This window comes from Enhydra lutris, unplaced genomic scaffold, assembly GCF_002288905.1.
Source record: "Enhydra lutris kenyoni isolate GAN:26980312 unplaced genomic scaffold, ASM228890v2 scaffoldscaffold21, whole genome shotgun sequence".
Classification (NCBI taxonomy): domain Eukaryota; kingdom Metazoa; phylum Chordata; class Mammalia; order Carnivora; family Mustelidae; genus Enhydra; species Enhydra lutris.
In genome coordinates, this window is record NW_019154105.1 from 9,302,842 (window position 1) to 9,320,029 (window position 17,188).

Here is a 17,188-nt window from a genome sequence, read left to right on the forward strand (position 1 = left end):
TTCACAACCCTGAGCTCATGACCTGTGGTGAAATTGAGAGTTGGTGGCATCCTATAATGCTCTTTTTCTACTTGGTTTATTTGAATTAGGATCCAAACAAGTTTTACTTTTTTTATTAAGTTTTTAATATTTTTAAGGGTTTTTAAATTTATTTTAGAGTGAATGTGTGTGTGAGTGGCAGATGAGCCAGAGGGAGAGAATATTCAAGAATACTTCCCACTGAGCGGGATCCTGCCTTGGGGGTCCATCTTACCACCCATGAGATCATGTCCTGAGCCAAAACCACGAGTCTGATGCTTAACCGACTGAGCCACCCAGGCACCCCTAAGTTTTTAATTTTTATTTCAGTAGTTAAAATACAGTGCAATATTAGTTTCCGTGTACAATATAGTGATTCAACAGTTCTGTACATACTCAGTGCTCATCATGGTAAGTGTACTCTTTAATCCCCTTCACCTGTTTCATATTTACATATTTTTGCATGTAAAATTTTATATTTTTCATGGTACTTAGTTTAAGTTCTTTTAATCATAACAGTTTCCTTCCCCCCCATTTACTGAAGAAATTGATTCATTTGTTCCACTTTATCAGTTTTGCTAGTTGCACCACTGTATGTTGTATTTCCTGTAAATCAGAATTCAGATCCAGATACTGACCAGATTCATACTCGTTTTGTTTTTGGCAAGAATAGTCATTTATGGTGTCTATATTTCCTTTGTATCACAGAACTACTCTGGTGGTTTTTCTTTTTATGGTGTAGAGATTGATCATGGTTTAAGTATCCTGAGAAAAGGTGCTTGAGAAGTAAAAGTTTTTGAGACTGCCTGAAAATACCTCTGATACTATCCTCATACTTGATAGTTTGAAGGTATAGAGTTCTAGTTTAAAAATCTCTTTCAGACTTTTGAAATTATTGCTCCATTATCTCCTGATTTCTGGTGTTGCAATTCAGAAAGTTAACACCACACTTATTTAAGGTATTATTTTATCTCTGCAACTTTTCTTTTCTCATCCTTCTCTATAGCATTAGAATTTGGAGCATTTTAAAATTTCGCTCACATTTTGAATATTTTTGGCTATCCTTTACATTTCAGATTTTCTTCAAATGTCTGGGGAAGCCTGTCCTTTTTTGTAGTTATTAGCAATGTCATAAAAAGCTAAAATGGAAGGTACATGTGCCTGTTTTGTGGTTGGGTTTCACCATGAAGTATTTATTATATGTTATATGTTATAAGTTATGTACATTATATAATTACTTTCCTACTGCAGTTTAACAGTTTATTATAAACATAGTGGCATGACACAACACACTTAGTTTTTGTAAATAAGACATCTGGACACGTAGTATGGCTAGATTCTCTTGCCTGGGGTCTCATGGGCTGAAATCAAAGTAACCCCTGAGTTGAGTTCTCATCTGTAGGTTATAGGAGAAAATATGGTTTCAGGTTTATTGTTGGTAGCAGAATTCAGTTCCTTGTAGTTACAGGGCTGAGATCCTGATTTCCTCTGGAGTGTCAGCTGGGACCGCTCTTACCTTCTCGAGGTTGCCTGCATTCCTTGGCATGTGGCTCCCTCCATCTTCATGCCAGCACAGTAGAATCCTTCTAGTGCTTTGAATCTCTTTTCTCCAGTTAGCCATAGAAATCTTTTATTTTTTCCTAGGCTCATGTGGTAAGGTCAGGCCCATCCAGATAATATTCCTGTCCTCAGGTCAACTGTACCATATAATGTCACCTGATTATGGGGATAAAAGCTATCAAATTCCCAGTCCCATGGATTACGTAGAGTTGAGTACAGCAGAGCTGGGTAAAATTGGTAACATTTTAGAATTCCTATTACACAGTGATTGGATAGAGACCCTTCCCTTTCTTTGAGAACTCTCCAGATGTCAGTATCTTTAAATTTTTTTTTTTTTTTCTGGGGCTTTTCAATTTCTCGAGAGACACATTTACCAGTTTTTATCTGATATGATTTATCTGAATGATAAACCTGGCTACCTGTACTTTGGGAGCTTAGAGTGAGAGGGGTTGAGGATCTCACTGTTTATCATGCATATATTCACTTAATCCTTATTTCCCTTTAGTATATCATCTCTTTCTCCTCTCTGTCTAATGACTACTAATCCTGGGCCTTTCTGGTTTGGTTTCTATAGAGAATAATCATCTGGCTATGCAGTTTGGGAAATGGAGTCTTCAAGTGTCTAACTACTCCTCTCAGGTGTTCAGCTAGTCTCTCTGTTTTCTGACCCAAGCCTCACCCCTGTTTCTGGTACCTCCCATTTCTGAGCCCTCTTGGGCTGGTCGCCTTGTTTCTCTTTGATATCCCTGTTTCTATTGTTCTGTTAAGTCAGTTACATCTTCTCTAAACTTTGTCTTCATAAATAAGAATTAAGTTGAGTAAGTTCTAAGAGGAAAAAAAGGGAAAGGTAATTATCTTAAAATCTGAAATCTAGGTAATCTTTTAATGCACTCTCTTCTATCATTTATATAGCCTCTAATGTCTCACTAGGACATTTTTGGTCACAAATTACATGGTTCTGTTGTTCAATTGATTAAATGTTAGACTTGGGAAAGAATAATCTGATCATCACGTATCTTTTCTGTTTTTGGTCTTCATTAATACCTAATAACTGGATAAGACTAGTAAAAAAGGATCATCATAATCCAGAGTAACTAGAATAAATTAATTTTCAATCACTGTTTATTCATTTGAAGGATTACCATATGTATCTTAGGTTACTTACTAATTATCTTTACTAAAATAGTTACCATTACTTATGAAGATATGAGAAGCTCATAAAAATTTAATATGGAATATTTTATTTTTGATGTTCTTTCTTTTTAAGGCAGTGATTACTTTTTACTAATCCAGATATATCTTCTTACCTAGTTCTGTTGCTGTCATTGACAAATAGTTGTTACATGCTGATCTGGATTGGCTAAACAATTGGAGCTCATTCTTTCATGTGAAAATGCATCTGTGACCTTGGTTTCCATAGTGTTAGGATACTTAACTAACCACAGATATCTTATTGAATAAATACTGTTATAGCAGATTCAGACTGTGGTTGGTTTTTAATAATAGTGACACAAATTAAAATCATTTTCATCAGACTGAGACTGTCTTTATTCTTTGCACATCTTGATTGTAACAGATACCAACTGACTGCTCTGAACATTTGTTGTATATAAAATCATAAAGGCTTTCTGCCAGTTGTATTTTTGGTTCCATAAGATACAGTATTTGATATCTTGGATTTTTCCCAGAAAGAGAACCAAACAACTATAAACTTTTGTAAAGTTTGAACACAAACTTACATTATGTTATTAAGCCCTTCCACTGTAAAAAGAAATTTGTACAGATACGTTTATTATTACCATTTGGGTTTTTTTTTTTTTTTTTGATGTCTTAGTTAAGTAGTTTGTTTTAAAACCTGCGATAATAACCTCTTAATCTATAATGTGCATCTGAATTGCTTGGGGGATCTTTTTTAAAAATTCAGGTTTTGGATCAGAAAATCTTAGGGCCCGAGATTCTGCAGTTCTTTTTATTTTTTAAGATTTTGTTTATCTATCTATTTATTTATTTATTTATTTATTTGAGAGAGAATGCATGTGTGCATAGGAGCAGAAGGAGGAGCAAGGTGTGTAGGAGCGAAGAATCTCAGGCAGACTCTGCTTCAAGAGTAGATCCCACATGGCGCCCTGATGTGGGGCCCCAACATGGTTTGAGGACTTGACCTAATGACCCTGAGATCATGACCCTGCGATCATGACCTGAGCCAAAACCAAGAGTCGGATGCTTAACCAACTGAGCACCCCCAAGATTCTGCAGTTCTAACAAGCTCCTAAATGATAGCAGTGTTTTTTGTCCATGTACCACCTACTGAGTAACAGGGATGTATAATATGCATTATTTTATCTTCAAGTTGCAGCAGAGGTTTTTAATCCTGGCTATGCATTAGACTCTTCTTAGTGCTTTAAAAATATTTAGATGCCTAGGCCCCACCTCCTAATTACTGAATTACATCCTTAGATGTAAAAGAGCTTAGCATCTATATTTTTGAAAAGCTCCACTGATTTAGAATCAGTTAGAATAATGAAATATTGAGTTATTTCTGAGTTAAACACTGAGTTAGAATAATGAAAGTTAGAGATAAGTTTGCTTTGTAGTGATATCCAGAAAGCAATAAGATCTATTTCATGCAGATAGTTATTAACCAGTTCTACTTACGAATTTTTATTCTTTAGCTGTTCTGGATGTTTTTTAGATGTTATTGAGAACATGTAATAAATTGTAGACGTAATTTGAAATAAATAGGTACTCATGTTATCTTTTATATGGCCTGTAATGTCTTATTTGACCATATTTGATCACAAGTGGAGTAGGCCATCTAAACAGTCTTAAACAAAAGTGGGCATCTACCAAATATAATGGGGATAATTCTGGCTTCTGGCACTACTGGTCTCAGTGAGTCAAAAATAACTTTTATCAGAACTGCTTTCTGTTTCCCTGCTCCGCCCTCCTTTATATTGACTTATTTTGGGTAGTCTGTCTGTCTTTATGATCATGAAACTGGCAATAAGCTCATGATTCACATCTTGGCAATTCAGTTACCTTTGAATGTAGAGGTTCTTCCAAACCTATGGCAAAACTCGGTGGGGACTCCTAGTTGTCCCAGCATAGGCCAAAGACACATTTCTGGTACCAGAGAGTTACAGGGTCAGGCACTTCTAGACCACATGGGAGGAATAAGGTTATTACAGAATTGGAGAACAGTGATTTTCCAGAAGATTCCAAACGAACAGTATATACATGAAGTGTGACATTTAAATTGTTCATTAAGATAAATAGAATTAAGTAACTTGACTTTTGCTTTGTTTCTCCTTTTGGGTGTATCCATATTGGTGTGAAAATCATATAATAGGAATAGGCAAATTATCTACGGCTGATGGTAAAGCCTTTGCAGACCCTGAAGTGCTTCGGAGGTTGACATCATCTGTTAGTTGTGCGTTGGATGAAGCTGCTGCTGCACTTACCCGTATGAGAGCTGAAAGCACAGCGAATGCAGGGCAGTCGGACAAGTAAGTACATTTTCTCTCTGATCAGTATAAAAACGTTTTCTTAATAGCTAATGTTCACTGAGCCTTTATTTTGTGCTTGGCATGGAGCTATTATACGTAATATCTTGTTTTTACTCACAAAAAGCCTTAAGGCAGTGAATTTTGTTTTACTTTCCTTTTATTCTGACAACCTCAAGAGAAGTGAATAATTTAATCGCGATCAAATAGCTGACAAGTGGCAGACCTGGGACACCAGTGACTGCAAGTTAAGACCTTTTAACTCTTTAGATTTTGTTTTATTTTAATGTTTTGGTGACAAAGAAATAAATGCTTTCTTATTAGGCATGCCATTTTCTAGTTCATGTGTATAGTTACCATTTTAAAGAGCAAGGTTTTTATTTGTTTGTTCTATGAACATTCAAAAATGTCATAGATTTAGTTCCCATAATTTGAATGTGAGTCCCATGTACTTAATGTTTGTATGCCCTACAATTCCTTTCACATAGTACTTTATAGTTAGTAAGGACTCAGTTTATATTTTGTGATTTTGCTTTTTTAAGTTTTTCTGATGATCTTACACCATTTCATATAAAAAAAACAAGTTATGGATAGTACATGAAAAATGGATATAAGCTCCAAGAAAGCAAATAGAAAACAATTATTAATATAAATTACCTTTTTTGCTTCCTCAGAGACTTGTTTTCCTCTAACTGAAATGAAGCCATTTTATTTATTTTAGCAGTTGCCTTTAAACAGTTCAGAAAATGGGAGTATTCTTTTATATATGGGTTTAGAGAATTTAAAAAATAGAATTTAAGGATTATTTTTTATATAATAGTGTTTTTGTGTGACATCTTTAAAGAGCATGAAAGAGAGGTTGTATAGTGTTAACAAGAATATGAATTTACTGTTTCTCTTGGCTCTGAGTTCATCTTCATTTGTCTAGATTTTTGTGTTTTTATTAATTTACTATTCTCATGGATTGACCCTCCTTCAGTTAACTTCAACTTCTGTTTCTTGATTAATGATCAGTTTTACTACCCTGTAGTATTACTGATACTCTCTTAAATGTGGTGCCTGCTGAGACTGGCAAGAAAGAAAGTTAAAAACGCCGTGAGGAGTATATTAAAGCTAGTTCAAACAGGAAATAGAATAGAAAAAGAAGTTACAGATTCTTTGGCATTGAATATACTAGAAGAATAGTAGAGCATGTTTGTGACAGTCATTTATTCAGCAAAACTTGAGAGATATAGCGGAGTGCAGTGATGTTATATATTAGATTTCATATTAGTTAAGTGTGGTGCCATATGCGGATCTAATGTACCCTGTGCTCTTGAGTTCGGGATTCCAATTTTTGTTACAGTAGTTCTGGTAAGCTTGTTTTAAAGCTAGCACACACATAAGGAAATAGAATGCAAATCTAAATGGGATAGTAGAGGAGTGTATGTATGTGCCTCAGGAAGAGAAAAAGAGTAAGAGCCACTTGAAAGAGAGAAAAGGTATGTTCTTATAACGACATGTCTTGTGGGGAAGATTTGTCTTAAATTTGTTTAAAGGTAATAGAGAACACTGGGTCTGGGGACTGTCAGTGTCCTAAAAAATGGGAAATTATAAGACAAGCATACTAAGTGCTATTCAAGACTTTGACTTTGGTAAGGAGATAATACAATTAAACAGTAAGAGTAATATGTAGCATGACACACAATGATAATAACTGTGGGGAAAAATTGAATGGGGAAGTGCTAGGGCAGTGTTTAGGGTTGGAGAGCACTGCATTTTTAAGAGAGTAGTGGGGAAAATCCACACTTAAAAGGTGGCTGTTTAGCAAACACCTGAAGTTGGTAAGAGGGTGAGCTGTGTCTGACAGAGAAGCTTTCTTGGCAGAGGGACAGCAAATACATACATCTTGGAGTTGGAGCTTAATTAGCATTTTTTATGAAAGGCAGGAAAGCCAATCAATGTGGCAAGAGTAAGAGTGAGAATAGTAAGGGCGCCTGGGTGGCTCAGTGGGTCGGGCCTCTGCCTTCAGTTCAGGTCATGGTCTCAGGGTCCTGGGATCGAGCCCCACATCGGGCTCTCTGCTCAGCAGGGAGCCTGCTTCCTCCTCTCTCTCTCTGCCTGCCTCTCTGCCTACTTGTGATCTCTCTTAAAAAATTAAAAAAAAAAAAAGGTGAGAATAGTAGATAATGAAACCAGAGAGGTAAAAAGTAGGACTGTGGGACCCTATCACTGGAAAGATCTCATAGGTACTTGGCTTTTAGAGTGACTGAGATTAAAGGCCAAATGGAGGATTCTGGGCAGAGGAGTGACGTGATGATCTGCTTTCCTTTAAATAAGATCTCATTGACTGCCTTGTTGAGTCTGAAGGAAAACAAAGGTAACAGCAGGAAGGCTATGCAGGAGATTTTGCCATAATCTGGGCTAAACATGATGTTCTTGAATCTGGGTGGTAGTAATAATAGAGATACAGAAAAGAGGTTACCCATGGATGCCTTTAGTACCATAAGTGACAGGACCTTCAAGAGGATGATGTAAGAATTGACTTATATTTGAAATGAAGAGAATATCAATAGTGCTGGATTTAGTGTTTTTCTTAGGATGGATTTTATCCAGGAGTTGAGAGACTCTTTAGAAGTGTCCATAGTTGGAATTTTTACCTCAAAAGCCAGTACGCTGTGTAATTTTTCATATTTTTATATCCTGATATTATAATGTTCTTCCCCAATAGCCGCAGTTTGGCAGAAGCCTGTTCAGAAGGAGATGTAAATGCTGTGCGAAAGTTACTCATTGAAGGGCGAAGTGTAAATGAGCACACTGAGGAAGGGGAGAGCCTCCTTTGTTTAGCTTGTTCTGCTGGATACTATGAGCTTGCACAGGTTCGTATGATAAAAATAATCACACGGGTTGTTTTTGTTTTTTAATCTGGCCTACTTACTAGGAAAATAATAAAACTCAACCATTAGGCTCATTTCAACAAATAGTTTTGTTAGATACACTTTGTGGTTGTTGGCTCTTTTACTATAAATGACTAGGTGGGTGTTCATGTAAGTATGTCCCATATGTTATGAATATATCACTTTCTAATATCATTTAACCTTTTTCTTTCATAAGGTTTTGTTGGCAATGCATGCAAATGTGGAAGATAGGGGAATCAAAGGTGACATTACACCTTTAATGGCTGCTGCTAATGGAGGACATGTCAAAATTGTGAAGTTGCTGCTAGCTCATAAAGCCGATGTCAATGCACAGTCTTCAACAGGTTATGCATATTTCTTTTTCAGTTTCATTAAATATGAAGACCCTTTGGTAATAATTATTTCACATGACAGTCATCGCTTATAAAGCTCTGGCAGTTCTCTAACTACAAAGTGCTGCATGTTTGCATAAAGCTATGCATTAGGTTTAATGTATAGAATATATTTTGAATAAAATTTTTCCTCTTTGGTGTGTGAGGATAATCACTTGGTCTTTTAAAGTTCTTTTAGATTAAGTTGAATGCTTGCTCAGTTAGAAGGACTATCCTCTTGGAAATGGGCTACAGTGCTCCGACCCAGATTTCCTATTTCTCAGGGGAATGGAAGGGAAGATAGGTAGAACAAGAGGGCTGTGGAATGAAAGGCAGGTCTGTCATTGTCTACTGATACTAAATTGTGGCCTATAGAACAAGAAAGTGTTATGAAAACATTGTGTCCCACAGGGGGACATGACTTTCGTTTAAACTTTTATTTTTTTAAACTTTTATATTTTTTTTCAAACTTGGGCATAGATGGGTTTATATGAAAGTTCTAAAATTATATGAAAATATATTTTAAGCGTCTTCATCATGTAAGATTTTCAAATTTGTTAAATATTTATTTATTTTTAAAGATTTTATTTATTTATTTGAGAGAGAGTGAGAAGGAGCAGGGGTAGGGGCAGAGGGAGAAGGGCAGAGGGAAAGGGAGAAATAGACTCCCCGCTGAGCAGGGCCCAATGTGAGTCTGGATCCCGGGACACCCCAGGATCACCTGAGCTGAAGGCAGATGGTTAACCAACTGAGCCACCCAGATGCCCCAAATTTGTTAAATATTTTAAATAATTTTTAGGAGCTTACAGGTTCTGGTTTGAATGGGTTTTAGAAACCCTTATTTTGCCCAGAATGTTAATTTTTTCCCCCTTGTAATGTGGGAGATTTTTATCATCCAGAGGAACATTTTTGAAATTACTTTAGCTTTGATAGTTAGCTGGTGTTTGAATTTTCAGTGAAAACAATTATGTATGATTAAAGGGACAGTATGAGATATATCTACATACGATGAATAATTATAATCACAAAAAATAAAGCATGTGAAACTTTTCTCTAAAGTTAGAATGAACATAACTTTTTTTCTCATATGAAAAGTTTAAATTTTAGAATTGCTCGGTTCTTTTATAACTGTACAGTTATGGCAAGTGAATTTATTTTCAACATATATTTGACACTGATATTAAATGGAAAAGAGCTGGGAGTTGATTTCAGTAAGATAAAAGGCAATGGGAAAGGAATTATATGTATTATCTAAATTTATTAAGATTATAGTCTCCCCATCTGCCTGTGGCTCAGGTCATGATCCCAGCATCCTGGGATCTAGAGTCTGACATCTCGTTGGGCTCCCAGCTCAGTGGGGAGCCTGCTTCTCCTCTCCCCCTGCCTGCTACTCTCCCTGCTTGTGCTCTCTCTCTTTGACAAATAAATAAAATCTTAAGAAAAAAAAATTACCATCTCCCATTTTAGTTTTCTTCTTGATGATAAATTAGGCTCTTTTTATTTTAGTATTTTATGTTAATATCTTTTTGTTTTTCCTTGAATGGGAAAAAATCAGAGAGGGAGACAAACCATGAGGGACTCGAGACTCCATGAGCCAAACTGAGGTTTACAGAAGGGAGGGGTGGAGGGATGGGATAACCAGGTGGTGGGTATCAAGGAGGGCATGTGTGGTATAATGAGCACTGGGTGTTACACACAACTAGTGAATTGTTGAACACAACATCAAGAACTAATGATGTATTATATGCTGGCTAATTGAACATGATAATTAAAAATATAAAATATCTTTTTGTTTTTCTCTATTAAAATAGGCAATACAGCACTTACATATGCTTGTGCTGGAGGCTATGTAGATGTTGTAAAGGTGCTCTTGGAATCCGGTGCTAGTATTGAGGACCATAATGAAAATGGTCATACTCCGCTTATGGAAGCTGGAAGTGCTGGACATGTGGAAGTAGCCAGATTGCTGCTAGAAAATGGGGCTGGCATTAATACGCATTCCAATGAATTTAAAGAGAGTGCCCTTACATTAGCTTGTTACAAAGGTACGGCATAAAACATTTTTTTTTAAATGAAGTTTTTAAATACATGATATGACTGTTACTTTACATAATACAGTTTTTAAATTAAAAAGTTAATTAAGAGGTGGTAATAGAATATTATATGTAATTAACTTAAAGAAAAGTGTTTAAAATGTTTCAGAGTTTAATATGTAAAGTTTGAAATATAAATATTATAAATATATTGTCAGTGAAAAATGACTGTTAAATGGTTCAGTTGTTTTATCAGAAATGGTTGATTTTAATTATGCATTGTAATTTTTCATGGTTTTTGTGTCAGAATATTTTGCGTGGTTCACACGAAAGAATCCTCTTGATTCCAGAAGTATTTAACCTGTAAGTTTAAAAGTAAATACAATAAAAGTAGCTTCTATTAACAAGAAGGTGCTTAAGCTATTTCGCATGACACTAAGAAGGAGAAAAGCTGAAGAGATAGGTGGAGATTTGAGAAGTGAAAAGTGGTGTGAGGAGAGTTTGAATTTTAAAGAACAATGTTGGAATATCATCAACACATTTAATAAAGTTAGAAGGAAGAGCTGGTTGAAATTGACAAAAACACCTACCTATACGCACCTAACTGTACAAAAGGGGTATATGATATTTTAAATGATGTTAGTCAGTCTGAAAATACTGGTAATACCGAAAAATGCTGTCCTTTGCGAGGGTAAGACAGTTGTCTGGAAAGTTGCTCATTCTTCAGCTAGTAAATGCTCTAGATTCTAGATTCTAAAGATAGCCTCAGAGCTACCACATGCTTCTCAGACTACCTTTTTGACAGATAAATGGCTATAAACCAAGGAACTTTTTTTAAAAGGTAAATTTTATGTCTGCATAGCCATTCAGTTCAGTGTTTCATACCATCTGCAGCTGTCATGTTTGTATAATAAAATAACTGGTAAATTCTTGACCTTGAGGCATCAAGTAAAAACTCTTACAAGATAAGGTACAGAATTTAAGTGGGCACTCACTCTCAATGGCTGAATCACTTCTCCCACCAAGCTTGTGAGGGGGAATACCTCCTTAAATTATACACCTAAGGCTTTGATCGCCACACCCTAGTTGTGGCTCTGATGGTGTTTTGTTCCGTTCTGTCTCATAGTGACCAAGGTTGTGTGAGGTCCCCTGATAATTTCCTTTAAAAACATGGTTAAAATAACATAAATGACTAAAATTTAAGTTAAATGTGAAAATATGCTCTATCTAAACTGCTTTCGGTTGTCTGGTGTTAACAGTCTCAGATTAAGGATGGTTAGGAAACACAGCTGAGGTCCCTTACTTCCCCAGTACTGTTTGGTAATTGGCAGAGGCTTATCTTCATTGGGAGGAGCGGAATTAAAGCCTTGGGACAGCCTCTCCAGGCAAGCTGATTGATTGGGTGGCTCTTTCCCCTTTTCACAAGTACTTTTGAACCTGGAACTGGCTGTATTTTACTATTGGGTCCCAGCTGGCCAGAAGAGCTTTGAGATGGGGCTACATATAACTACTCTTCCCTCTCTCCTTTGCTTGTAGCCCCACCCTGCTTTCCAAGGGGCGTCTGAGGTTGGGGCTTGCAGGCTTTAATTAGAAGCTGGATATAGAACTGAGCTGGTGGAGAACATCTCTGCTACTTACAAGGATCCATGGACCCTCTCCCTTTCCTCTATTTCGGGTGAGGTCTTCTAGGATATAGATTGACAAGGAGGAGATGGGGAAGGGCTAGAACTCAGGCTGAGACTGAACGTTGATGTGGATCTTTGGGAAGGGAAAAAGACTGAGAGGAAAGGGAGGTAGGTAGTTAGCAAAAACAAGATTCAGCAGATGTTACAGTTACTTATTGAAGTTAGTTTTAAGTTGTTTATGATTATACCATCCACTGCTTCCCCTTAGTCCTAATTGATTGAGAATTGATTGCAATTCCTTCCAAATAAAGTTGGAAAAAAAAAATAGTCATTTTTCTACTGTTTCTTACATAGTGTCTGAAATCCTAAAAAATATCTTGCCTTTTTAACTACTAATAAGGTGTCTTTATTTGAACTGAAGCATATGGTTTATTTGAAACTGCATAAATATAAATATATGAGTATTGTATATATGTATGTGCATGTATGTTTATATCTAAATAGGTGAATAAGTATAAGCTAAATGATGTGGTTTCAGAGAGACAGAGAGAGATACATATAATCCCAATTTATAAACAGATTATTCTTAAACACTTGATGAGTTAGTAATTGAAACTTAAAATGTATTTCCTCTTAGAAATAACTTCAGTTATTATTATTCCAGGCTACTAATTCATGAAAGTTAATTTGTTCTGAGGCATAAATAAATATACCGTGCCCTAGCTCTTAAAAGGTGGTAGAGGGCATATTCTGGATTTTGGATTTTAATGGCATCTTTACTCACTTGCAGCAAGGATTGTAGTATTGGCAACAGAGTAAGGAGTAGAACTACAAGTTTCACTTGTATAATTTATGTGTTACAGTTGAGGGTGGTTTGCAGCTGACTTTAGTATTATGCTTATAAATGTATTACTATAAGTTAAATATAAATTCTCAAAGTATTATAAATTTTTTCTTACATTTTTTGGAATAATAAAATATTTTAAAGTAATCTTACACATTTTTGGTTTAGGACATCTAGAGATGGTGCGATTTCTTTTGGAAGCAGGCGCAGATCAAGAGCATAAAACAGATGAAATGCACACTGCTCTAATGGAGGCTTGCATGGTAAGACTGGTGAAATACATACATGAAATATATCTATATATAATTCATAGAGACAACGCTAGTGTATGACAAGCACCTCTTCCTTGAGTTTAAAGATTTGTTTATCATAGATTTATTATTATAGAGCAGAACCTCAGCTATCTGAATTATCAATAGCATTCAGAGCCAGTTGTGTAGTGTTAACTTCTTTCTATTAAAGGTACTTTCTGGAGCTTTACAGCACTACTTTTATTTTCTCATCTCACATAACTATGCTGGTATTACGCAGTTGGCACAAAAAGCAACTTTTAAAAAGTTAATTAGGGATAGTAAGAAGAATATAATCCGCAAAGTATGCACATAATACTAAGCAGAGCATGTTCATCAAACTGACAATTTAAATTTGAATGAAAAATGAAAATTTGGAAATTAGACTATTATTGGTGTAACATAATTCCCCCTCTATGTATGGTCTTTTCTGAGCCCTTAATTTCTTTTTTAAGAACTTTCTTTTTAGGGTTTATACTTAGGAACAGGTAATAATAGTGTTCTTATTTAAACTTGTGTATCTTAGTCTGTGATTTGTGGCACAGAAATGAATCAGAATAACATTATAGGCTGATTTTGAGAAAAATATGCCAAAGATAGAAAAAGGCCCCAAATGAATTTAAGTTTCTTCTCTCAATGAAACGATGTTAAATTTTAATTACTAATTTTTAAAAATACCAGATAGTTAATTAAGACTTGAATTAGCCATGCCAGTTTTTGCCTTAATAAATGATCCTTTGCAGAAACATGAGTTTTCTTTGAGTGTCTTAAGTTCTCATCTGTTAAAATTAGGGTAATATCCTTCTCTTAGGTTGTTGTGAGCATTAAATAATGTCATGTCTTTAAAACACATCAGTAACATCCCCATGGTTAGGAACTTAAAACATCCTTGTGACAACCACTAGAGAACTATGTAGATTAAGAAATCAAAATGGAGCATTCTGTAGACCTAATCAGCATGTATTGGAAGTGTTGTAAGTAGATGAAAGATACTGGTAGTGGCCAGACATTTCGAAGCTTGCCAAGAGATCGGGATTTTAAGGTGGATTTTAAAGGAAATACAGGAGTTAATGATGGAGGGAGAAAATTCTAAGCAAAAGGAACACAAAGTAACCATTTTAATAGGGCATTAAAGTTGTGCAGTGTGGCAAGTACAGAGGTAAAAATGGGTGTGACATGTTCAGAAGAAGATGAAATGTCTGTAAGGTAATATATACAAGGAAAAATCACATCAAAGGTGAAAAAGAAAAGAGAGCCTTGGAGTTGCCTATAGTTAGGAAAGTTGTGGGAAAGGGAGACTAGCAAAGGAGACAGAAGACAGTAAGAGAGTATTCTTTTTTCCTTTAATTTTCACTGGCGTTTGAATGTTGAACAACAAAAGGAAGTACTGTGTACAAATTGTGTTTCCTTTCCCCTAACACATCATCTAAATTCTCTGTCGGCTCCAAAAAGTATTGGATTTTTCTTTTTCTATCTAATCAAAAGTTTGCTTCTCCTTGAGGTTTCTACACAAATACTGCTTTCCCTTTCTAAGCTTTATCCATGTAGCATTTAAGTATATATTGTGCAGTGCTGGTGTTGTTTCATAGTAGTCTTTTGTTACATGTACTTAATGTCTTTTTTCTCCGTCATGATTGAAGGGAGGTATTATTGTTCTACAAGTTTCATAGCCTCAATCTCTGTTTCATGGTCTATGCCACAGACATATAGATGGTCTTACTTAATACTTGTTTTCTCAACAGTTAAATGTAGATTAATTCTTATTTGAATGGAGATTAGTAAACCTTCGTTGTATACTAATTGAGAAGTGTTCACATTTTTAATGTTTCTTTTAATGGTGCTGATTTAATTTTTTTAATTGCATTGTAATTAGGATGGCCATGTTGAAGTAGCTAGGTTACTTCTTGACAGTGGTGCCCAAGTGAACATGCCTGCTGATTCATTTGAGTCACCATTGACTTTGGCTGCATGTGGTGGTCATGTGGAACTTGCGGCTTTACTCATTGAAAGAGGAGCTAGCCTGGAAGAGGTCAATGATGAAGGTTATACACCACTGATGGAAGCAGCTCGTGAAGGACATGAAGAAATGGTGGCATTGCTTCTAGGCCAAGGTAACCATACCAGTGAAAACACTAAAGCACAAATATTTAAAATGTAAGATTGCAATATTATAAAATTGGGTTTCTTTATTTCATCTTTCTAGTAGATTTGTAATGAGAAGTTGTCACAAAAATGAATGAAAAGGTATTTGCTTTGAAAATAGCTTCTGAACTGTGCAAAACAAAACCAGATAGACTTTTTTAATATAAAGCTTTCAGATATCGTGTGCTTTGTGAGTAGAGACAGAATTGGGGATGAGTTAGGGTGGTAGATTATGTAGGGGCCTATAAGAGATTGAGCATTTCTCAAAGTAATATATTGAGAGAATTCCTCTTGGGGATAAACACTTATTAATAAATACTTAAGGTATCTAGTGTTTCATGAAACAAAATGTGGGCAGTCCTACCATAAGGACTGACGTGATGAGAATGCAAGAATGCATTTGTAAGAAGCTGTCAAGGAGTCAACACACAGTGGACTTTATGTTTGGGAAAAGTGACACATTTATTTTGCATTATTAAGGTACCTTTAGTTTAAAGTGACACATTTTAAGTGACACATTTATTTTGCATTATTAAGGTACCTTTAGTTTAACAGGCAAAAGGCTGATAGCCAAGAGGTATAAAGAACTTCTCAAACTCAACATCCCCCAAAACAATAATCAACTCAGAAAATGGGCAGAAGATAGGAACAGACATTTCTCCAATGAAGACATACAAATGGCTAACAGACGCATGAAAAACATGTCCTCACCATTAGCCATCAGGGGAATGCAAATCAAAAGCACATTGAGATACCACCTTACACTAGTTAGAATGGGAAAATTTTTGACAAGGCAAGAAACAACAAGTGTTGGAGAAGGGGAACCTCTTACACTGTTGGTGGGAATCCAAGTTGCTACAGCCACTTTGGAAAACAGTGTGGAGGTTCCTCAAAAAATTAAAAATGGCGCTACCCTATGATCCAGCAAATGCACTACTGAGTATTTACCCAAAGATACAGATGTAGTGAAAAGAAGCAGCACAGGTACCCCAATGTTCGTAGCAGCAATGTCCACAAGTAGCCAAACTGTGGAAAGAGCTGAGATGCCCTTCAGCAGACAAATAGATAAAGAAGATGTGGTCCATACACACAAAGGAATATTACTCAGTGATCAGAAAGGCTTAATACCCAGCTTCTGCCTCCACATGGATGGGACCAGAGGAGATTATGCTAAGTGAAATAAGTCAAGCAGAGAAAGTCAATTTTCATATGGTTTTACTTTTTGTGGAACGTAAGGAATAGCATAGAGGACATTAAAAGGAAGAGAAAAATGAAGGGGGTGGGGAATTGGAGTGGGAGATGAACCATGAAAGACTATGGACTCTGGGAAACAAACTGAGGGTTTTAGAAGGGAGGAGGATAGGGGGATGGGTGAGCCTGGTGATGGGTATTAAGGAGGGCATGGATTGCATGGGGCACTGGGTATTACATGCAAACAATGAGTCATGGAACACTATATCCAAAACTGGTGTACTGTATGGTGACTAACATAACATATTAAAAAAAAATTTTTTTTTAAAAGTAAGATACCTTTAGAAGTAATCTCCTATCTCTCTGTATATTTGTAGCCAAGTTTTATAATCTCTTTTAGTAGTAAAGGTTTTGTTTGGACAAATTTAGGAAGAGTGGCACACTTTTTTAAAAACTGTATTGGCTAGAACTTTAAATGCAGAGGTTTTGTAGCATACTTTTTACATTTGAATCACAGCTCCAGTGCTTCCCAAATTTGTAATTTTAGGCAAATTCTTAACCTTCTGTGCACTCTTTGACAACGTTCAAAAATCTTTATATATAATATATATAAACGTTCACAACAACCCTACAGATAACAAAATTAAATATAAGAAGTATTCTATGGGGCACCTGGGTGGCTCAGTGGGTTAAGCCTCTGCCTTCGGCTCAGGT

The 17,188-nt window shown here is 35.8% G+C and overlaps 1 protein-coding gene across 1 annotated transcript in view; it reads left to right on the top strand.

Moving 5' to 3' along the window:
* Positions 1–17,188, top strand: part of LOC111148942 (ankyrin repeat domain 17) — a 165,788-nt gene that overhangs the window by 82,508 nt on the left and 66,092 nt on the right. Inside the window, 6 exon segments of the mRNA XM_022505772.1 lie at positions 4,928–5,084; positions 7,792–7,939; positions 8,175–8,322; positions 10,161–10,394; positions 13,020–13,114; positions 15,015–15,252. Of these exon segments, the coding sequence (XP_022361480.1) occupies positions 4,928–5,084; positions 7,792–7,939; positions 8,175–8,322; positions 10,161–10,394; positions 13,020–13,114; positions 15,015–15,252 (1,020 nt within the window).